The following is a 24338-nucleotide window of genomic DNA, read 5'->3' as shown; positions in this document are numbered from 1 at the left end:
ATGTAAACCTTCTGATAAGATTGTGAACCTGGAGTACCCAGCCATTGGGGAATCAGGGGAGGGGGAAGGCAAAGGGGAGAAAACAGGGTATAAAGGCTGTCATGTTGTGTCCATAGCTGCGCTCCTGCTTGCAGGACGCCGCCATTGCAATCGCGAATAAATTCTGCTTTTATCAGATACCGTCCTGACAAAATTACTTGGATATTTCCAACAGAGCCTAATTCTGTCCTGTTGTATTACACACTGAACAAAAAAGATGGGAGGCCGAAAAACCAAACCAATGACCAGTGCGATGGCAGTAAGTCAAGCACCAAAGCTTTATTAAATCAGCCTTTTCCTTTTCCTTTTCCTTTTCCTTTTTTGTTACAGATGCTGCTGGTCCCTGAACAGGCTGAGGCGGCCGCTGCGGCTGCCCCCCACTTGGCTGTGCTGGCTGCTGCCTGTCGTTTCCCTCAGAATCATTCCTGGGACTCCACCCGTTCCTCTCAGGATAATATTTGATCCTAACTGCTCAAAACTTCATTTAGATGCGTATTTTTAACACAGCGTCTGTGAGTCCTGTTTCCTTCAGCGGCCGCGTGCCCTGGGCGCTGTCGCCCTCCTGCCGCTCCCTCGGCTGCAGTCCACCCCGTCCAGCACGCAGGGAATGAAACCGCGGTGCTTTGCCTTCGGCTCCTCCTCCTTCCTCTTCCCCTTCCTCTTCCTCTTCTCGCGACCGCTGCCTCAGAGGCCTCGCGGTCAGGCTCCGCTGCCCACCGCTTTAAAAGCCTTCAAAGAAGCGGGCTCCCGCCCATGGCCCGCGGCCCTGCTTCGGGCTCCCCCGCGCGGGGCGGATAGACAAGATGGCTGCGGCCGGGTAGGGAGGTAAGGGCGGCTCGCGGCGGGGCCGGAGGCTGCGGCGGGAGGGGCTGCCCGAGCGGCAGGTACAGCGCTGCGCGGGAGCGACCGCGTTCCGGCAGCCAGACCTTCCTCCCTTACACAGCTCAGAGCCCCTGCGCGCTTAATCCCGTGGCTTTCATTCAGCGATGAACGTGCTCGGTGTTTTCACTTGACTGCTGAGGTGGTCGGCGCTGAAGATAGGAACGTGTCGCTCTTAAGTCGCTTTTAGATTCCAAAGTACGTTTGGAAAGCTGGCACTTTGCAGAATTTCCTGCTAGGTCTGTATAAACTGTTTTGTTTACATAAAGCTATTACTGTTCTTAATGGCTTTAAGATTTTACGCACTGGCAAGATTATTTTATATACACGGCAAACTGCTAAAACTTTTGACTCTGGCCATGCAGAAAAGTAGTTTTGCCTCTGTGATGATCGTAGTTGGAAAGTTGGAAGAGCTGACAGGACGTCTGGAGGACTGAGAAGGTAAGACAGTTTAACTCGATGCTGTATCTTACCGGTTACGGCCTCCAAAATTATAACGGTGCAATGGCAACTCATGCTTCCCTCCTCACGTGAAGGAAAGCGTTATTGCATTTGCACATAAGGCTTGCATACCACAAAAGGCTCCTACACTATTCATTTTTACTTAAACTTACTAAGGGGTGACTGAGGTAGGGGACAAGAGCCTCACTTAGCGCAGTGCACGTCTTTCTACTCAATAAAGCTACACAACTGCTTGATGAGGATTAGTCATACCTTATTTTCCACTTTTTTCCTGAACAACGCTGTGTATTAATGGAACTGTTTTTCCTGTTTTCCCAGGCAGCACCAAGAGATAATGGGATTTGCCGTGCTAGCACTAAATTGAGACTAAGCTTCAAACTTTTATACAAAATTATTTGTTGAAAAAAGAAGCTTCTGCACTACTAAAAGGAGATGTCTGTGAAGTGCTGGACTGGGAGGCTGTGCATGTTTCTGAAGGAATTAACTTCAAACACTTGACAGAATGCAAACTCAAATCTTTTAACATTGTATTTTGCTTAGCAACAATAAAACAGTAACTGACTTTTACCAGAGCTGTAACTTGGGTCACTGGGGAGAGGGGTAAGGTAAGATTCAGCTGAGGTACTCACGAAATACGTTCTTTTCTCTTCAGATTTAAATTTTTAGTTTGATATACATAAAAACCATAGAGATCAACTTTTTTCTTTTTTTAAAAAGACACTCAGCAAACTAAAAGTTACTGTAAGATGTTTAATATGGAACTATGTTTTCCTCAGCTAGATGTCCTCTGAAAATGTGAAGGTGTAATTCGTAGCTGTAGCTAAAATTGTGAAAGAACAGCTACTTAAAAAAGCAAGTGGTGAACTGACTTTAATGAACTAATACTGCTACAGGCTTTCAGAGTGCTTGCAGCTAAATCACTAACTGTACACTGATGTCAAGTTGTTCTAAAAAAGTGTGCATTAATGATTTAAATAACACAGAATGAATATGTTGTTTTATCAGTCTGAAGATATAAGTAAGATAAGTAGCTAGCAAACTGCCCTGGTTTTACTCAATGGTGCTTGACAGCTGCCTGCATGATCCAGTAGGGTGATGAATCTACAAGTTCCTCTTACTTGTGCAAGTATCAGAACTGTAACATGACTAAAAAAAAAGATCAGTTTTTCTCATTTTAGAAGAGCACTCATATCCTGCATATGTGCAAGAGAGTATCAAGAAGCACACTGCTTACATTTATAATAATTTATTATGTTTAGGAACAGTGAATAAATACCAAGCTGTTAGCTTCAGTTTGGCAAACCTTTTCCCACCAAAGATGCGCTGGTTGTTGTGGCTTTCTTTTCTGGCAGAAACTCCATTGCCAGCAATGGATGCATCAGAACAAGTAGTTAATAAATAATACACACAGACAGCAGTTTTCTAAACATACCTCCTGTTTTAAAAGGCATGATACAGATTTACTAAGCAAGTTTCAAGCAAATTCTTCACAGAAGAAAATTTTTGCTACAAGCTGTCCTCTGAACACTGTATTCTTCACCAAAGTTTGTTGTTTATTTCATGGAATACTGTATTTATTTCTAAACAGTACCAATGGATCATTAAAAAACAATTTAACAATTTTTCTCCACTGAAGGTAAGCTGAGACATGGCTGGTAGTGGACTGCATGAATTTAAGAGTAATGTACCTCTTGCTGAGCAGTTTCATCACAGTCGTGAATAAACATACAAGAGAGGAAAAGGCAATACACCTTTCTGTTCATTGTGCTTGATGAGGTGAAGGAGTGTTTGTTTCAGCTTCCTTTTAAAACACTGTTCAAAAGTTAAAAGCATTGTATTTAAATTTAACAGATGCTTTGACCTTCCATGAACATTTGTGGTAAAAACAGAACTGAAGAAACTTCCTGTTCATGATAAGATTCATCTTCAAGTACTTAAGGTTGAATATCCCCTATGTTTCATTCATTTATTAAAAATGTGTTTTTATAAAAGCACGAAGACTACAGAAAACCAATTAACATACTCAAGTTAATCTTGCATATTTTTTTCACAACTGTATTTTACATATCACCAAAACTCTGCTTTAGCAAAAGAAAAAGAGAATAAAAATAAATTCTCTCCCAACTATTTACACACACAGGTATTACCCACCCTGGTGTGGAACCAGATACTTTACTCTGCAGTCCCCCTAACCCAAGGTGTACTCTTAGGTGTATCTTTTTGTGATTTAGGTTCCTGAAAGTTTTCAGCAAACCGTTCTCTTGCTTTATCCCAGTTCTTCTTATTCTTGCTTGGGACGATCTGAATATCTTCAATTGAGGTTGGTCTACTTGTACCCAAACCTGCATGCATCTTATGTAACTGAAGGTGGATCTGTCAAATACATTAAAGATTGTCATAAATGTTAGGTATTCTACATACTTAAAGTCCTAGTTCATAATACAAATCTTTCCCCTCCTGGCAATTCCGTTACAGTTCTGATTTACCAACACCATGCATGAACATCTAAAGTGTTAAATAAAATCTAAATATCTGTGGCTTTAGCCAGTTTTTCCTCTCATTGGCTCACTCTCTAGTTTGAGTTTTGTGCTACGTAACTTTCAAAGATGAAGAATTCTACCAATCTTGAATTCACATTATTTATATAAATTTCAATCTTCCTCCATGCTTTGCACTCAAATTGGAGATCATTAATCCGATATCTCTCATTCCTGTTCAGTTTCCTAACGTTACAACAATATTACAAACAACAATATTACTGTCATTTTCTACTGAGGTGATGAAGCCATTGAAAAAACTCAGAATACTTCACTGATAAAACCTCATTGATCTGAGGTTAGTCCTACTGAGATTATTCCCTCCCATGAACACTTCTGAAATGTTTAAAGTGAATCATGGCTTATAATTAGACATTTTCCACTGCAAATGCATTTCTATTTCTTTGTACTCTAAGCAAAAACCAGAGACACTTACTGGGTCCTTCATACCACTGCCATCCTTGCCCAAGCCTTCCCCTTTTTTCCATCCCATTTTCTCCAACATTTTGTGTCCTTTGTTGCTGTCGCTGATTTCACTTTAAAGAAAGTTTAAGACTGATAAGCAAGAGTCAAAGTATATGCTCTCTATTCAAATACTGAAGGACAGAAATGTTCATACATATGCAACTCCAGAAACCAGGGCCCAAACACTCTTCTATCAAGAGCTACCCAGAAGGCCCTACTGCCTTCTTCGCTAGTTCTTGAGCTCAATTTTGGGTGCCTCTCCACAAGGATAGCCAGTTGCTCAAAAGTTTGTGGAAAGGAGCAATAGGATGGCCTTGAAAACAAAAATTATGAGGAGAATGGGAGGAGGTTGTTCAGTCTGGATGCCAGAAGGAGACCTCAACTGCTGTCCACAAATATCTAAAAGACTGCAGAGGATGTCACTCTCTTTTCTCAGGTGAAAAGTGATTGGAAGCAAGGAAATAGTCTCAAGTTGCACTACAGGAGGTTTAGATTGGAAACTAAGAATTTCTTCAGAGACAGTTGTTAAGCACTGTACGAGGCTGCCCTGCTGAGTGGTGGAGTCCTTGTTCTCAGAGGCATTTAAAAGATGTGCAGACCTGGCACTAACAGACATAGTTTAATTAAGGGACTTGGCAGGTCTGGCTGAGGGTTGGACTTGATCATCTTGAAAGTCTTCTCCAACCTCCACGATTCTATGCTTCTTTTCTCATTAATATATTAAAGCTATTTCAAGACTCTAGTCAATGCCAACTTTCTTAAAACACATTCTATTTGCTGACTTCAGGACCTACAAGATGCAGCACAGGTGGATGGGAATCAACTGCACTAACTGAGAAGGCAAGATCACTATTTCCCACCAAATCATTCAAACACACATTTCACTGTCTCACATTTCCTTTTACTAAGTTACAAGCACCTACAAGATCATGCTTCTTTAAAACAAAATAGCAAGTGGAGAAGCAAAGGAATAATTTAAAAGGAAGATTAAAATAAGTCTTATTTTAGAGGTAAAAATATGCATACGCTATGAAAGGCTGGATATTGACAGTTGAAAGAAATTATGCAGGTGAAAAACTTGCGTATGTGCCATTACTGGGATGAGACAAAACACAGAGGCTATTCAAAGCATCAGAGGTGTCAGTAGTGCAATGGCTGATTTCCTATCTTTTGAGATAAGACAGCGATTTAGCCATCATAACAGCCAACCTGAATTCCATAAGGAAAAGCAAGAGTATATGGTAACATTAGTATATGAACTAGGAAGTGAGAATAGCTGTCTTCTCATTCTCCTGATATACTGTATACAGGTGATTCATAAGCTAACAAACTGTATCTTAATAAGTAACTGATATTTGCTGTAGTTCTGTACAATTCATTAGAGCACTGTGAAGATTCTTTTTTTTTTTTTTTTTTTTCCTACATCCAAACAGACTTACATATGTACAGAAGCTGGAGTATCTCCTCTCTGGAAAGTTCCTTCACTTCCAATGGTCTCTCTGCGTTTTCCAGCTCTATCTTTGTATTTTGGATTCTTCACTGCTTTGTTGTCTTCATACTCTGTGTTCTTTGCAAACAGATTAAAGACAGAATATTTAGATTCTTTATTTCTGATGACCTCACTGCTCTATCTTCAGAAGTCTGTAAATAATGATTTAGTGTAGAAATAACGTGCTTGAGTTAAACCATCAGATTCAGGACTCTGAAAGCTTTCTTTATTCAATGAAATTTATGGCTTAAAACAGGAATCATGGAGTAGATGTAGGTCTCAAACATTTAATTTTCTGTAAACTCACCTGTAAACCATATTTTACCCGTATTTGTTTTAATGCTTTTCTTCTGACTAACTCTCTCTCTTCTTTACTAAGTGCTGGGCAAACTAAAAGGAAGAACATAAGATTCAATTTCTAATTAATATTATAACTCTTTTCCAACATAAGACAAAATTTTATTCCAAGATTATTACACACATGCCAAAAAGAACTCACATTATCATGTATTGCAGAACTATTCTCAATTGAGAAGAAAAACGTAACACAACTCTGCAGTATTTTTTTAATTATTATGTATAAGATAAGGATCAATAATAATATTTTAAAAACCACCATATTCAATGATAACATGACTAACCAGAAGATTCTTTTTTCTTATCCAGACGAAGATGTGCTCTGACTTGACCTGGTTCACATCCATCACAAGTGTCACTGCCAGGATGTATGTGAAAAGAAAGCACAGTTTCACCAATCTTCACTTCATCACCATGCTCCAAGATGTATGGATCACATTTCGTTTTAGGCTACAGCAAAAGAAAGTTTTGGCAGCCGTAGTTATTAGTTACTCATTCAGGGCACCAGTGCTATTACATGAATACTGCTCATAATTTACTACTAAAGTCTGAAATAACAAACGTGGGTAAACATTTAAAATACAATGGGTATTTCACTCTAGCAATTCTAACAACAGTAGAGATTTCCTAATTCCTAATACAAAGCAAACATAAAATATAAAGAATGATCCTAAATCCTGAAGGAAATCAAGGAACGACAGTATTGTTAGCAATTTGCCATGACATGTTTAACATAACTGCATGATTAGTTTTCTGCAATGTATACAGCACTGTAGCAGCAAATACTCACCTGTAAAATCTGATTTCCATTAACAACTGTTCCATTCTGACTGCCTTGATCCACAAGAACATAATTTTGCAAATCATGGTCAAAATATACTTCTGCATGGAACTGATAAATAGAAGAGTAATTGAAGTGTTCTCATTAAGCAAATTCTTGACAATTTAAATGCTATTTTATTGAAAAATTTCAGTATGTATTTGGGAACCTCTTAGCTGTGTGAGTTTGGTACTCAAAGTTAACAAAACATTCTAAGCACTTTGAAATGTATATTAATGGGTGATAACATCACAAGCTAACATGTTCTATTAATAATCTGTTTGGACAACAAACTGTCTCAATACTGAAAAAGCATGTACTTCCTAGACAGAAAGTATGCTTCACTTAAAGGATTGAAAGATACAGTAATGAACAATTTCTATTTGTTCCTATGAATAAATGGTATTTCTTCCTTGTACGGGATGTTTTAGCACTCTTAATTTTGCTCCTTCTGGAAGACATCAAGAAGACAAAGAAATACAATTAAAAAATCTGATCTCAGTTTACAGGGCTCAGATTACTTTCACATTTGAAATAGCTGAAAGTGCCACGTTTGCATAAATTTCATGTAATTCACTTTCACCTTAATCACAGAATCACAGAATTGTAGGGGTTGGAAGGGACCTCCAGAGATCATTGAGTCCAACCCCCCTGCCAAAGCAGGTTCCCTACACCAGGTCGCATAGGCAGGCATCCAGGCAGGTCTTGAACATCTCCAGAGAAGGAGACTCCACCACCTCCCTGGGCAGCCTGTTCCAGTGCTCCGTCACCTCACTGTAAAGAAGTTCTTGCGCACATTTGTGCAGAACTTCCTATGCTGCAGTTTCCGGCCGTCTCCCCTTGTCCTGTCTCCACTCACCACTGAAAAGAGTCCGGCCTCGCCATTCTGCCCCCCACACCTCAGATATTTATAGACCTGGATCAGGTCCCCTCTCAGTCTTCTTTTCTCAAGGCTGAACAGACCCAGTTCACTCAGCCTTTCTCCTTAGGAGAGATGCTCCAGGCCCTTCACCATCTTCGTGGCCCTCCGCTGGACTCTTTGCAAGAGATCCCTGTCTTTTTTGTACTGGGGAGCCCAGAACTGGACGCAGTAAATGGTCAGGGTAGATGGTCAGGGTAGAATTTTAGGTCATTTCATAGGTAGACTATGAAAGTCTAACAAACCAATTTTTAAAAAGATCTATTGCAATTCTATATGGATATTGGTCCCATGGACAGAACAGAGAAAACAAAACTCAGTCTTCCTGAAAACACAGGAACCAATTTCCAAACAAATACATTACCTTCAAAAATGGCCACTAAGCAAACTAAAATATCTTCTACAATCTACCAAGACTCCCAGTAAAATCAGGGAATCTATACAAGTTAATTTCAAATTTGACAAAGATATCTTTTGCTATAGTAATGAAAAAACATAAATCAACCTGTGAAGAAAGTGCTCATTTAAAACCAAAACCCTTCTTACCTAATTGCAGGTGCTACTTTGCCAGAGCAATTGCTGTATTCAATAAGTTAGAACAGCATTTTGCAAATTTATACTCTTTGGTTTATATCTGAATAGTGGAAAGATCAAATAGATAATCTGCTTAGTGTTTTTAGTTCTATCTATGTTTTACTGAGTAGTGTGAACCCAAAAGTACTTCTAAAGATGCTAAATCTGCAGGGAGTTGTTTATTTCAATCTCACTTTACATTTAAGAAAAATTAGTGCCACAGCTATCAATTATGAGTAGTAATGTAGTAGTTAAATAGATAAACTGGTAGTAACTTTCTAGAGATACGTCATTTATCTTCATGTCTGTGCCCCTTCATTTGCAAACTGAAGTAACTCCTGCACGCTGTTATTTTAATGAGAAGTATTTCAGAGCAACTTCAGTATCCACAAAATACTGCTAAATATTGTTAGCTATGCTAAGAAGCAAGAGAGAAAATATAAAAACTCTGGCTGTTTTATAATCCAGTTTCAAATACAAGCCAGAAAATGTCATTAATAGCAGGAAAAGATCATCTCTAAGAAAGTTGCAGTATAAAATGTTACACTTCTTATTAATTAGAACTGTCATCTGAAACAGACATAGTAAAACTTATTTAAGATACAGGCATTTATAAGTGTTTTACCGACTTTTTTATTTAGATTACAGATCTATAAACTTATGTGGAATTAAGAGAGCTATATTTATGGTCTGTGTTGCAGTAGTTAGCAAACTCAAGTAAATAATTTATTTTTAAACCTTCTTAAGTACAAATAATATTCTATGACAATGTCATTTCAAAAAAAATCGTTATATTTTCAAACACTGTGTATATCACTTATACATTCACACAATAGCCTTAAAAATAAAACACAACCTGTTTCTCTAAACTCAGCTGTAAGGATTGGATTTTTTCTACACCTGGTTCCAATTAGCAATCATTTACTATACAATCAATATCTAACACAATCACCCATTTTCCTGAAGTTTGATTACTAATACATTCAGGATTCAAAATATAATTAACCGTGCATTACTAAAACTCCAATTAAATTAAAAAAACACAAAACAACAAAAAATCTTTGCTTTTCTAGAATACGAAATCACACTGCTGTTTACATTATATTTCCACAGAGCAAAACACCGTATGCTTTTTTCTTAACTTCATTGCTAAAGAAGCCCTCATGATTTGGCAAAACGAAAAGCTAAGACAAAAGCTTTATCCAGATGTAAATATACGTATTAGCAGAGAAAAACAAGAGTTACCTTACTGACTCCAACTTCAGGAATTTGAAGTGTATGGCCAACATCTTTTTCTCTGAAAAATTAAGTTAATACATAAATTGTGACAAGATAGAAATAGCTCAAATAATAGCTTACAAAAGGTGCATTTCAACTGAACCTTAATACCATGCTTTTCTTCTGCACTATCTGCAAGCTTTACAGATACAGAAGTACTATCTTACAGTACACACAATGTATGGCCTTACTTCATTTGCTTTCAGCCTTTTGTAAACTACACACTAATATACGATAATGCTATGCATTATTTTTTTTAATCTATGAACTTGACATTTCTATATGAACTTCTCATTTCATTCAAGACCTGTGGATACCAGTCTGAACACTGCATCCTCAAGTTCTTCATCGGTCTTCTAGACTGAAGCTGACTTCTTCATAGAATTAGACAAGTTATAAAAGCAATACATACAAATTATCACAAATTATTAAAAATACAGATTTTTTGTTCAAAGATACTGGGAAGAAACATGAACGGGTTTACATGTCAATTCTTAAACTAGAGGACAAAGAAACAATACAGCTACTAAAGGAACTATATGGAAACCAAAGCATTTTCAACGGTTGAATTTCACATAAATGTGCCTAGGAACTTCCAGATATAGGAGCAAATCAAAATACGAATCAGCATCAGATAAAAGCAGTTAAAAAGGAGTGAAGATTTTAGCAGGCACTGAAGAAAGCATTAACTCGTCATTAAATTCATCATCACTATGATGAAACCTTATTTTGTATTAAATATCAGAACTTACAGAATGCATGCAGGTTAGCAAACAATGCAGCATATTATTTCAAAGTGGAGAATCAACCCTACTGGGATTCAAATGAGAAGCCCGAGTTGTGCTTCCTTATGACTCTGAATTATGGAAGGAGTTATCTTAGTGACACAGAAATAGAGTGTACTTTTTTTTTTTTCTTAACTTCTAGCTAAGCTGCTATTTGGACTTAGTCAAAATACCAAGTTACCATTACTTCTGAACTTCATAAAATACGTATGCTGTTATCATAGCAAATACAACATTATGTGACACAGCTGAAGTTTCTTACTGCGGGATAACCTTAAGACAGTAAACCTCTAACTACTGAAGGCTAGCAGGACAAGCAGGAACAGTGGGGACAAACAATCCCCAGTGGCTTATGCTGTCCTGAAAGGTAGTACAGGCTTCAGATATAAGTAACAAATTTCACTCAGTTTTACCTTCCAATTGTAGCAGGTTTCACAGCTGTGATAATATAAAGTGACCCGGTCTGTAGAACTGGTGACCTTATTACAATGACTCTGATACAAGGAGGCCAAATCTTTTCTTCATCTACAATTATGAAGAAAAAATAGTTACCAACAATTTTACTTCTGTAACCAACAGTTTTCTGATAGTAACCAATATACACTCTGCAGTTTTATGGCACAACCCTATGAACTTTCAGAAAAAAAAGTATAAGTACATCTGAGAGAAAACTTTGATTAGAGTACTGTTTTAAACTTTTGTGCCTCCACATTAAATTTTCAATTGAAAAATAATTATCCTTTGCATTTCCATAATGTTTACGTACAGCCATAAGATATAAAGAAAAGAGAACTTACTAGCATCACCCATTTGTCAAAATTAGAGTGACTGACCAAATACTCTTCAGGCCACATCACAAATCTCATGGAAATAAAACTTTATATTAGATAATTTCTATCAAATTATTTATTTATTTTACTCTTAGTATCTTTAAGCATAAGTTCAGATAACATGAGCCCACAGATGCACATTCTCTTTTCCTTGCTGTCTGTTAATTAGTATTTCAAAAGTTGTGTGAATTCTGCTCTTGGACGTATACTTCCAGTGACAGTTTCCAATGGTCTCAGATAGGAACACATTGGCAAGAGGGGAAGACAGTAGATAAAAAGTTATGAGAAGAGATATCACCTTCATTTTTAAGTATTTTTGCACTCCAGTGGATTTTTAGAAAATCAGTAAGAGATCTGCTTTTTTTGCACCATTCAGACATTCTGAATCGCACTAATCAATCAGAACTGGAGTAGCAGAAGAAACAAACTTGACTGTTAGAACTCTGAGCAGGGCTTAGGTTGCAGTACAGACTTCTTATGACTTCCAGTATCATTTGCATGTACCAGTTATTTGTATTAATCTTTCCATATTTTCCCTCACTCTCACCATCAGAAAACACCATTCAGTTCTTGAGGTCCCAAGACCCTAACATTATTTAATGCAAAAGAACATGCATTGTTTTTCTCTGTACACCTATTTCTTATATATTGCCAAAAGAATATACACAAAAGATTTAAAATACTACCAAGTACTCCTTTTCACCGCAGCGGATGTAATCTCTCACTGAATTACATTTAATTGTTTGTGAACAGCATTAGGAATACATGATTTAGTGATGGGACTGGATAGGTCAAGCCGATGAACTTTTCCACCCTAGATGATTCCTACCGTACATTAATTGAAAAACTAGTGCAGAATTACTGCGAGGTCTGTGCTAGAATCTTTAATTTTAGCAACAGACTTCCTATTCTCATCACTACCCTAATGTAAACAAATTTATTCTACTGGTGAGGTTTTCACATATGCCCAGGAAGTTACAGCTCTAACAGCTTTTACAAAAACACCACTAATTGGTTCCACCTACACCGTAAATGAAAATAAAGAAACACTGGTAACATATAACGCTTTTTACCCCAAAGTATCTCAAGTTAGATGCTTTTATTTATCTATTATTATCCAAACTGCTTCACTTTTTTTTTTTCCTTAATGGGAACTTGGAAAAATAGAGTAATATCATACAACAAAGGTATAATAATTCACCTTCATTTTCTGAATCTTCTGAATCATTGGTTTCTTCACTTGTTACTTCATCTGTACTGCTATAAGGTTCACGTTCAGAATCTGTAATTTCACCTTCTTCAGGCTCACTTTCTGTGTCTACTGTTCTACTGTCATCTGTATATGCTGCAGTATCTGGTGTACTTTTGTGTGAATGAGAATTCATACTGTCTGTAGAAATTGATTCTTTGGCTCTTAGACTGTTTCGTATTTTTGTGTCCATTTTTGTCTTCTTTCTTGCATTAGGAGACTCTTCTTCTTCAGTAGAACTAACTTGCTCAGTAGTGGAAAAGCAATTCAAATTGTTAGATGATTTCTGTTCTTCTGTGTCCATATCCTGGAGAAGAGTTACAGAAATCACACTTGAGGAAAGTTGTATTCTTTACAGATTGAGCCTAAGTCCACTACCAGTCCACTATCAGCCTGGAATCAAATTCTTCATTAGCAATTATTTAAAAACTATTAAAAAATGCTTACATTTCAAGAAAGTTCTGCACATTTCATGTCCTACTGGATATAAGAACATCTTCTACTTGATTAGTGGGACTACACTCCTTTTCCAATCTCAACTTAACTCTTTTGGCTTTTCTTACAAAAAAAAAGTTACAATCCTTGCTTTTACTCTCAAACTTATAAACATCATTGACTAATTTCCATTTTTGTTTTTATGATTTTTCTGTCCCTCTCTAACACAATTCTTGCAACTTGTTTTAAGCTTCTTTAATCTTTAGTGTAATTTCCACCCGTTTTTTCTCTTCTTGTTCCCCTCCTCCCCGAGAATGATTCCACAAATCAGAAATGCTCACTCTTCTTTGCCTAATGATCTGCTCTCTCTCTTTTCAAAACTGTAACTTAAACAAAAACCTGTGAAGAGCTTCTAAGTCTAATTTGTGCTATGTGGAACAGGTCCTACTGAGAATCTGTTTTTGACTGCAACAGATATCTCCACAGTATGGCAGACACATTATTACAGATTTTTCCATCACCACTTAATTTCATGAGCAGAAAAAAAGACCAACATTATTTAACTGAAAAATCTACATCAGTTTTACATCAGTTTTGTCAAAGTACCTTGAAAATGTAATTCTAAATTTGATAACCTGGATGATCATCTTAAAAAAAAAAAAAGGTGATTTCTTTCTTCAACAGAGAAAGACAGAACAGAGAAATTGTATCAGATATTGTTGCATAAATATTTGCCTTTTTAGATTGGGAATTAAAGCATTCAGTTGCACTGAAGCATACAAAGACTTGCAACACAGGTAAAGTTAAAAAAAAGTTAACATTTTCAGGAAGTTTCTGCATAGAGTATTTAATATTTCGAGATATGTGGAATAATGTCTATGTTAATACCACGGAAATTAAAGCACTTTACTGAGATAGAATATGAAATTGGCTATTATTACTATTATTATAGAAACTTATCAGTGATGCAGTTACAAGTCAGAACAATTAATTCCTCTCAGCCCAGTAGTCAAGCTATTGCTTAGGGCTTTAATGTACACTTTTGAAACACATTCAGTAAGATAACAAATATTAAATGACCCCACATTTTACCTTAAAGAATGCCAGTCTGCATTTGCCCTCCTCCCTGAAACCCCTAAGAACTGTAACTAGGAAGCCACTGCCTGTGTTGTTGATTTTCAATGATACAGTAATCTGGCCAAAAGTAAGCACTGCACAGTTCATACACATTGTGGGCTTACACTGTCTGTAACATCCCCAAATTTGGCGAGACTGACCAGGAAGAACTGACCAGGAGGACTTTATACCAGCATTAGACAAGGGAGGGGAATACTATTAAGAGCACTGAGATTAAGCCCAGAAATGGTACAGCACCATCTGAAGGTGACAAGCCACCTACACTGCTCCAGGGAGTCTAGAAAGAAGCATCTGTAAAGCTTGTATCCCAATGCAAGCTGTATGAGGAACAAAATGGGATGAAATGGAAACTTTGGTCCTTTCCTAGACATAAAACGGGAATATTATACTGCCATAACAAGCATGTCTGGGAAATTCCTAGAGTATGTTGAAGATAACTTCCTGTTATGAGTATTAAGCCAACTAGGAAAGGCGCTCTTACAGACCTGTTGTTTGAGAATAGGGAATGCCTTGTGGGACAGGTGACAACAGGTGGCTGTCTTGGCCACAGCCAATAATGAAATAGTTCAAAATCTTTTATTATCAGGAGAAAAAAGGTCAGAGTTGCCACCCTGGACTTTGAAAGAGCAGACTAAATTTCTCAGAGTTAGTCAGCAGTGTCCTCCAGAGAATCCATTCTTGAGGGTTTAGGCAATTCGCAAGAGCTGGTCACTTGTCAAGAACCACCTTTTAAAAGCCCAGGGGCAGGTTATCCCCCTGTGCCACAAGTCAAGCAAGCAGGGCAGAAGACAGGCTGGATGAACAGTGAACTTCTCCTGGAACTAAGGCAAAAAAACCCTAAAGTGCATGACCTCCGGAAGCAAGATCTGACTTCACAGGACGAATACAAAGCTGTAGTTCACACATGCGGGAAAAGACCACAACAAAAGCAAAAGCTCAACTTAACACTGGCCATTGTGGCATCAGACAGCACAAAAAAAGTTTGGTGTTTTTTTTTTTTTTTTTTTTTTTAAGTATGTCAACAGCAAGAGGACAACAAAGAAAAACACTGAACTGACACTTGAAGTGAATGGTTACCTAACAAGTAACATCAAGCAAAAGGTGGAAGCATTTAATGCGGGATTTAATAGCAACTGACAGACCCTGGACTCTGAAAAATCAACAGACATTATTAGTCAAACCTGTTTCTCTGGAAAGCCTATAAGGAAGATTGTGCCAGGAGATAATAAAAGGCATTTAAAAAACCAAGCTATTATCATGCATAGTCAATGTGTCTTAAGATTTGCCTTCAACTTTCCTTTGAGACCCTGAAATATTTTAGCTATAAGAAAGTTTAGAAATTCTTGTACAAACTTGAGGATCTTCAAATTGCATTCCCAAAGACTGTGGATTTTTAACTCTTTAATTATTTCACATGTATGCATCAAAATTCACACTTTGATCATATCTAAACATTAAGCCTAGGACTGCTGAAAGTATTTGGTAGTGTCTCCTTCTGAAGAAATTCTTTTGTGATATATGACCACTAGAAATAAAACAGAAAATACGCAGCACATATGAATGTGCAACTCTGCAAATAGCTAATATAGTTTCCATACAGCCACTGCTTTTAAAAAACCAAGTAGAACCAACAGTAAAAAGAATATTCAGTAAGCTTCATCTTGAATGACTGAAATACCAGCAGTGCACTCCATTTCTCAATAACAAGATATTTAACTTATCTTGATAAATTTATGATACATAACAAGGATGAAAGTACATGCTTATTATTAATAGTAGTTACATCCTGAATCAAGGCATATCCTTTTTTATAATTTTCACCTTGCCTAAACAGTCTTAGCCTTTTAGCCTTATCCAAACAGTCACTAAACTGATCACAAGTTGAACAGAGACTGCCTCTATACCATTCAGCTTTTAAAAGCAGTATCACTACATGATGCCTAGCTTTTCCTCTGTCAGCCTAATAGTTGAGACATGGGATGAAGCTAATGCATAATAAACTATTTCTTAACTACTGGGTTAATGTGGTTATTACTTCTGTATTTCTAACAAAAAGATAGAGAAAAATACAAGTGAAGTAGTTTAGAATCAGCAAATCGTTTTCATGTATCCTATGAAAGGAACTGATGGTTTTGCTTTCTAAAGAACGCGTCACAAACTACACATACAAAGACCAAAGTATCGTCTTACATACATGAATAATAAGGTGTTTTCAATTGCATATTCAAAATATTTAAAACATTTAACTATAGTTTTTTTTGTGACAGAGGAAGACAATTTGCTCTTTCCAAGGAACTTCATGTTTTTCTATTTTACAGCTGAGATACATATATGCTCACGCAACTCTTCAGTACCTACAAATTAGAACTTAGATTATCTTGTGTATACATGGAATAATTCTAAGAATCATTTCCCAACAACTCTTTCACTCAGATGACTAAGCTTTCACTTGCTAATACACCATTTCACAAGTACTCCAATTACCGTCTTCTACTCTACGCAACATGCAAAAGTTCCAGTACAAAAATCCAACTAAAAGCCATAAAGGGGTAAAGCTCTTCCTACGTTATGAAGTCATCTTGTACATTTGTGGGAAGCTATGAAACACTGAAAGCACACGCTTGCCTTACCTAGAGAATGTGTAGTGCAATTAGTCAGGACATCCCATGTAAAAATAGTGATACTAAACAGGTGTTTTCCCCAAATATTCATAGTACCATCAAAGTTTTCTTCAGATGTTTTACTTATACAGCGTTTCAATTTACTTTTTTTTGTTCACTTTTTAGATAAACTGATGTTGATCAAATAAATAATTTTAAAAAAGTGATTTCTTTTGGGAAATAGGTATCTAAACATCAACCAGTAGATACTTTTTCCTCTTAATATATAAATCAAGGTTAAAGGTAAACATCCAGACTAATGTGTTTGGTGTCTCAACTCTACCTTTACCAGAAGCTGCCAATCCAAAAGAAGAAATCTTCAGACTAGCCATGGTTTCTGTCAACTGACGTACCTAAAGATGGGATGAATATCAGCAAAAAGTAAACTACATGTGATAAAAATAAAAACCACTGTTTCAAGAGTCATATGGGAAATAGTACTATGAAAGCCTTGTCTCTTGCAGTAATTAGGACAGATCTATAGTAGTAAAGAATACAATGGAAGTTAATTTTGAGCACCATACTGAAATAAAATCCAGCAGACAGTAGTCAAGAATAAACTGTAAAAATTATTTATGGAAAAAAGTCATAGGTCAGAGTCTATTGACAGCACCTAAGTTTTCCTATGTGTCACTCAAAACCCTAATCCAGCAAACAAAACTACATGATGACTGTAGCATAATTCCGATTCTCCAACTAGTATGAAAACGTGGATCTAGATAGTGAATCAGAAATTATATCATTCATGCTACCCTGGGAGGATTTTTGCTGTTGATTTTTTTTTAGTGGTTTTTAAACTTATCAAAATTTGTTTAAAGACTTTTTGTGCAGAAAGCAGTTATGGTAATTCTTGATCAAGTTTCTTGGCCCATCAGAAAGAAAAAAAAAACTGAAGTCTTATAATTTCAAGAAGCAAGCTGTCTATATTAAGTTCTATGTTTTGTCAAACACAACACCCGATTGTCCATTAAAAGCAAGCATATAGGCAGCAAACTTGAAAGAAAACTATTCATAATAAGGAAGTTTGACCTAAAACAATCTCTGCATAAAGCTCGTAATAAATTAAGAACACTTCTAAGAAAACACTAATTTATATGAGTTCCCCCTCTCCTTATTTTTTTTTTTGCTATTACAAGTACATTCATTTTTCACAGACTCATTAACATTTTCTTATGTGGTAATTTGGCTTCTTAAAAACACAAGATCATCTTCTTAACTGTTAGAGTAATTTTATTCTTTAGACTTATATTGCTTTTTCACAAACACTGCAATATTTGTGGAGAAAAATTTTTATTTATGTAGTGCTAATCATCCCAATGTATTATTTCTAAGTAAGCAGCATATGTAAGATAGTGAGCACACCAACTACCTCACAGTAGCCACAAACAAAATTGCAACTTAAAAAAACAATCAGGAAAAAAAAACTCAAAAAAACAACAACAAAAAAACCCTATTCCTTCCAGTTACCAGAAGCAGGGAATCATCTGCTTGATGTTTAGTCATTTTTTGATTAAAAGGAGATGAAATGGCTTGAATAATTTTTTGTAAAAACTGTATAGCTACCAATATTATGTATATACAAACATTTCTGGTGATTATATGTACAACTACAAAACATCCTTACTGCTTGTATATAAATTATAGTACTGAGTATCTATCAATGTTTACTGTTATTCCCCTAACTGAAAAAGAAAGCAAGCAAGCTTAACAAGTAATTGTGTACTTCAAGCTATTTTTATCCACTGCTCATTGTCTTCTTCAGACCACATGCGTTTTCTTGTAAGCATTCTAATCTTAGCTGGGGAATGATAATAACATCCAGGTGTATTCTGACATTCCCCAATTTAGACTCTGATATTGCTTTATCACTGATAGCCTTTCACAAACCAGGCAAAAAAAAAAAAGAAAAATTATTCTCCTATTTGTAATGGTTGTGGGGTAAGAAAAAAAAAAAAGAAAAAAAAAAAGAATAAGACGCCTGAGAAATCAGTTAATGTTCAGAGGCTTTAGATGTGACCATAAAGTGCTTTTTGCTTTGTAAATCTAATTGTGCATTTACACAAAAGTGGAACGATAGGAAAGCTTTTTTTTTTTTTTTTCCCCAAAGTTAAAGCAGAGTAACTGTCAATTTGAATTCTTTCATAAAAAAATATAAATGAAATAGCAAGCGCCAGTTTTCATGACACAACCTTTAACTCCTTGTTCAGAGACGCACAAATCTGTGTGCAAAAGAACATATTTTAAACAATTTTCCTGCTAGCTTGTTGGTTAAACTGAATTATTCCACAAAGCTAAGTTCATTATCAATAAAACTCATCATCAAAAGTGGATGTTTACCTCCTACCTTGTGACTGTGCAAACTTCACAGAAAAGATATCTTAAACATTAAGTGAGCTAAAGACAAGTAGCTCTTTGCAATACAGCTGGATGACACAAGCAGATGGGGATGGGATCCCACAAAGTAGCCAATGTTATTTTCTACATTAGAGCTATGTATGTCACAAAACTTTGAATATATTTGTACATTCAGGTCATTTGGAAAATTTCACCACAAAACAAAATTTAAGGGATTTACTAATTGCACTATTTGATGAAGGCTAATTCCCACAATCTCTCCAACTTCTTTTCTGGATACATGGTGAAGTTCTGAATTAACAATGCCTTTTGAAAGTTTCAGAATGCTAATTCTGTATTTACTCACAGCATGTCCAGAACTTAGACACTGGTAAAACTGCTAACTAGCTTCAACTGCTTTATCTCCCTATATCTAAACAAGCACTACACTCAGCACTGCTAAGCATCTACCCTAATCTTTTGTAAAGGTCTACATGAAGTTATCAACAGCCACAACATAAACACAAATTCTGTAATCGACCAACTACCATTATCCATCTAACATACAATGTAAGTTTCTATTTCCAATCTGTCAGACAACCTGAACTCTGAAAACACAATTTTAAGCTCTGTGCTGATGTTACATAATGGTTATGCTTGCATACTATGTGATTCTTTCAGATTTCAACAAATCAGCTGTGCTGGACTCTCTAATGAAAACATGCAATTGTTACAATAATGGCTTTAAAAACCCTGGAAACCAAACATAACACGTTGAATTAAATCCTAACAAAACAAATCTGCAGAATAACAACATGTACATTTGATTCAACATCAGCAAAGTGTTCTTTAAGAGAAGGCTTCATGAGTTCTAATACGCATATGAAAACAGACATTTTTCCAAGATACCTACTAACTGTACTATTTGGTAGATTTCCTTAGCAATCAGAAGAAAATAGAAATGAAGCTACAAAATGTTACTTAAAATAGATGTTAATTACAGTCAGCACTTACTAAGATTTCAGATTATTTATATGCCATGGACAACAAAAATGTATTGATCAAAAAATATCAATGAAAGAACACATGAAAGTAATCATAACTTCACAGACATTTCTTCAGTTTCAAATGATGGCAGGGATATAGTGAAAACATCAGTGCAGTCAGCTGGGGAGTACAGCCATGGAGAAAAAGTGGTGTGTCACTAAGTTCTCAAAACCTTCCTTGATTTTTGGATTCATCATGTGAATATTAAAAAAGAGCAAAGACCAAAAATTACTAAGAGGGTACACTGTATTTGATGCAAAAACAGCCCACACAGTAGCCTAACTTCAACTCAGAGTGTTTGCTAAAGAGCTTCACTGACATTAAACTGACATTTAAAGATCTACACTGCTGTATTTTAATGAAGTAACACTGAAAAGTGAGGGAAACCATGTTTAAAAGGTCTGTCTTTAACAGTTCATTAGGAAAATTTTAACACTAGCTACACCTCAGCAACTTGTCTTATATGGTTCAAGAAACATCTGACTCTTTCAGAAAACAAGCATACATCCTCTAAACACCAACTGCCAGGACCTCTAAGTCTCATAATGAAGAAACTAAAATAATACAGGTTTCCCCTTCCCCCCCCCCCCCCGAAGCTCTGAAGTTACCTTATACTCATTTGCAGTAGACCACTCTGGTTCTTTTCTCTTCTTTTTCCCTTTCTTGTCCTTGGCATGCTGAGAACCAGGAGTCTGATAAGACTGCAGATCCACTCGCGAATGAAACTGGTATCGCCCACTTTCCACATCACAGTAGTAATAAATTCCAGTTGCTGGATCATAATACAGTTGATTTTCCTTTATAAAAAAAATAAATAGCATTATGACTTCTTTGATGGCACTAAGAAAGTGCCACACACACCTTTTGTGTCATTTCCACCCCCCTCTCAAACCTACTGGAGAACTAAAGTGTTGATCTTTGCTGGTTATGTGATAACATGACCACATCCACACCTGGTAACAATGATATTGTTGCAGTTTGAGACTTTAAATAAAAAGTAACAAAGAGTAGAATAAAACTTAGAACTAGTTTTGTTTACTATGACATTTGTTTTTAAAATGAGTTGCATGTAATGCTGCAAATAGAACCTTTTTTCAATAGAGTAGTCCCAGTATATTTTGTTACTGTTTATACTTGCATCTACATATGCTTGTATATACACATATACCTCACAGGACAAAACGAGAACTCCAAACAATTCTCCTATGAAAAACATGCTGAAGAACACAACCATCATGGAACTTAAAGCCAGCTTGGATCTTAGCTCTCTTTTTATGCCAACTGCTGCAAAAACATTAGCAGTTGAGAAAAAATGCCATGCATTCTGAAAACTATACTTACCGAATTATAGTAGAATCCAGTGCTGTGGTCATAATACAACCCCGTATTTTCATCATATATAAATCCAGTCTGTGAAACGGCAGCTTCTGCAGCAGCTCTCAAGCTCTCTGCCAAAGAACCCTCTGGTACGGATGTATCTTCTGCTTCCTAAAACCAGAAAGTAACAAACTGAATTCTCTTCTAAAAAAACAAACAAAAAAAACAAAAAAAAAAAAACAAAAACAAAACCCCAAACCTCCTTGGCTCCTCAGCACTACAGAGTGTGGTATTTTAAACAAAATATTAGCGCTCCATTGACTTCACTGTTCAAGGGACTATTAGACAAGAAGGTAAAAATCTGCAATTTACTGCCAAATTCCTCTTGATTATAATGGAACCAAATTTTCACCCCAGATCTTCTGTTTCCCCTGCAGAGGGGCAAGAAGAAAAATTTAAAAAAAGAGAGAAAAAAATATCCTACCAACTTTCTTCTCCCTGTATGTTGCCTACTTCCTCTTATGGAAGAAAAAAAAATAATGGGACCCCAAGTGAAATTCACCATGGCTATATTAAATGCTTCCTGCTGTCAAAAAAAAGCCAGATTTAGTGTTTCCAACCCATACTGCACATCTGTTTTAGAACGTCAACACTTTTTCAAGCAAATCTAGGTTTAATATTACATTGAACACACAAAGAATTCAAAGCATAAGAAAGTCTGATACCATTATTACATCATCACCACAGAAGAGATCATTCCACACACTGACATAAAGACCGAAAGAAGAACCTTTAAATGAATTTAAATATTAATAGATTTCTGGCTTCAAAATTCATCAAACCCCAAAGTTTTATAACCTGTGAATTTTGCATCAGATTTTCCTCTTCTCCACCTTCAGCTACTTCAGTGCTATTGACAGTTAAAGGAATATTAGTGTCCATCTGCGACTCCTCTGTGAAATCATGCTCAATGCCTTCAGTCCCACGATTGTGCTGCACTGGTAGCTCAGATGCATAGTCCTGAGCATCAGTGTGATTGTAATAATTTTCATAGTAGTAATAATCTGCAGGCAAAAGAAGTTCACGATATACAAATCAACAAAGCAATACTTCACACAAAACAGTTCCAGACTGAAAATTTAAGCACAGAAGTAGTCTAACAAAAATCCATTACTAAGTCCTGCCTGCATGTGTTATTCTACTTTTACTGTATGTGTCTTGTTTTCAACATACTTTAAGAACTGGTACAACAACAAACAGTAGTATAATGCTGGAGATTACTACATATCAGAGTAACATGGAACAAATTTACATACAGTGCATGCTACACTTTATCCTGTTCTTAAAGATACCATTTGAATAAACAGGAAACAATCTAAAAGCTGACGCTGGGTTACTAACTTTAATGCAGCTACTGATAGGGACTTGAAATGTGTTTTATACAAAACAAACAAAAGCAAAGCAAAAAACCCAAGATGTCAGTTCACAACAGTGCTCTAGATTGACATCCAGTACCCCACCTACCTGTTTGTGACCACGCATAGTCCTCGGTTTGTACTTCTACGCTAGATGTGTCTTTCTCCTTCCTACTGTGGATTTCCTTAGTGAGCTCTTCAACCTGAAAGAAAAATGGGATGCTACAGAGCACAGAGATACATGCCAGGAAAAACCACTTATCCCATTTTATTGGCTATAACTCAGTCAAAACATAGTTGCCTTCCAGCCACTTCAGTCAGTCTTTGTTTAGGAGGAGGTAATTTTCTGCATGGATGGCTGCCACCAGGAAAAACACTTCTGCTCAAGAAAGCGATGCTCCTGGAAGAAAACACTCAACTCAGCTTTTTTCTAAGGAACTGAACTGCAAGCTGAATTTCAAGCAAAGACCCCCGCACTGTGCTGAACGACTGTGACTTCGATCAAACTTCCAGAAGCATCAGTGGGACCTTCGCTCCGCTCGTCCCTCACCACCGTCACGAAGCTCCTCTCTTCCCGCTAACGCCGCTTCCCCCCCAGACTACGGAACCACCTTTGTGTCTCAGAGGCCTCTACCACCCCCCCCCCGCCCCTGTTTCAGAGGAGAGCACGGGGCCCTACCTGCCGCCGCAGCGCTTCGCTGCCGCCTCGCGCCTCGCGGTAGAGGCGCTCGGTGCGCCGCAGCCGACGCTGCGCCCGCTCCAGCTGCCCGCGGCAGGCGACCAGGTCCGCCTCCAGGGCCGCCACCTGGTCCCGCAGAGCCCGCACCTCGCTGTGAGGCGGGGAGGCCATGCCCGCCCGCTCCTCAGCGCCCCCCCGCCGGCCGCCGCCACCCGGCGCGCGACACAAAGCAGCGGCCGCGGCCCCGATCGCCGGCCCCGGCCATGGCGCCCAGCCGGGCGCGAGAGCACCAGCGGCGGGGTCGCGCGCAACTCAGGAACCTCGCCCGACAGCGGCGCCGCGGGAAAAGTTTCGCCGCGAAGCGCGAGAACCAGACCGCCGGGCGGGAACGCGGCACAACCCGGAAGTAAAGTGGGGAAGCAGGAAGTGACCTCACAGGCTCGTATCGGTGTGGGATGCGCATGCGCCTGGCGTGGGCTTGCGGTTGCTAGGCGACGGGCTGGGGCCTGCGCTCCGTCAGAGGGGCGCTGAGCGGTCGGATTGCTCGCGACATCGGCTCCAAAAGGGGAAGCTGAGGCGTAGGGTTGCTGAGGGGCGTCCGGAGAGCGCCAGAGAGAGCCGGGATGACGGAC

General features: G+C 37.6%; 1 protein-coding gene, 1 long non-coding RNA gene and 1 other non-coding gene across 4 annotated transcripts; 2 read left to right on the top strand and 1 right to left on the bottom strand.

The window, feature by feature from the left end:
- The first annotated feature begins 615 nt into the window (after positions 1–615).
- Positions 616–7466, top strand: LOC122182154. Of its 2 annotated transcripts, XR_006179718.1 has the most exons (6): positions 616–864; positions 983–1157; positions 1284–1359; positions 1699–1985; positions 3232–3319; positions 6538–7466. It is a non-coding gene; the product is annotated as an uncharacterized LOC122182154 (long non-coding RNA). The 2 variants fall into 2 exon arrangements; XR_006179719.1 differs by lacking the exon at positions 3232–3319 and having other exon boundaries at positions 629–864.
- Positions 1345–1473, top strand: LOC122182363. The gene has a single exon (XR_006179775.1). It is a non-coding gene; the product is annotated as a small nucleolar RNA SNORA47 (small nucleolar RNA).
- On the bottom strand, positions 2611–23877 carry AGGF1 (angiogenic factor with G-patch and FHA domains 1). The gene is made up of 14 exons (XM_042875207.1): positions 23707–23877; positions 23137–23230; positions 22471–22676; positions 21637–21783; positions 20904–21092; positions 12635–12989; positions 11017–11128; positions 9786–9837; positions 7019–7120; positions 6513–6678; positions 6179–6261; positions 5822–5949; positions 4354–4453; positions 2611–3753 (listed from the first exon to the last, which is right to left on the bottom strand). Exons 1-14 carry the CDS (start codon positions 23875–23877, stop codon positions 3553–3555), a joined length of 2106 nt encoding a protein of 701 aa, XP_042731141.1. The 3' UTR covers positions 2611–3552.
- Positions 23878–24338: the final 461 nt, after the last annotated feature.

The sequence above is a fragment of the Lagopus leucura genome, unplaced genomic scaffold (genome assembly GCF_019238085.1).
Source record: "Lagopus leucura isolate 7727_CA_CO unplaced genomic scaffold, USGS_WTPT01 Super-Scaffold_100014, whole genome shotgun sequence".
NCBI classification, from domain to species: Eukaryota; Metazoa; Chordata; class Aves; order Galliformes; family Phasianidae; genus Lagopus; species Lagopus leucura.
Note: the sequence above shows the minus strand (reverse complement) of the source record. Positions and strands in the feature narration are given on the sequence as shown.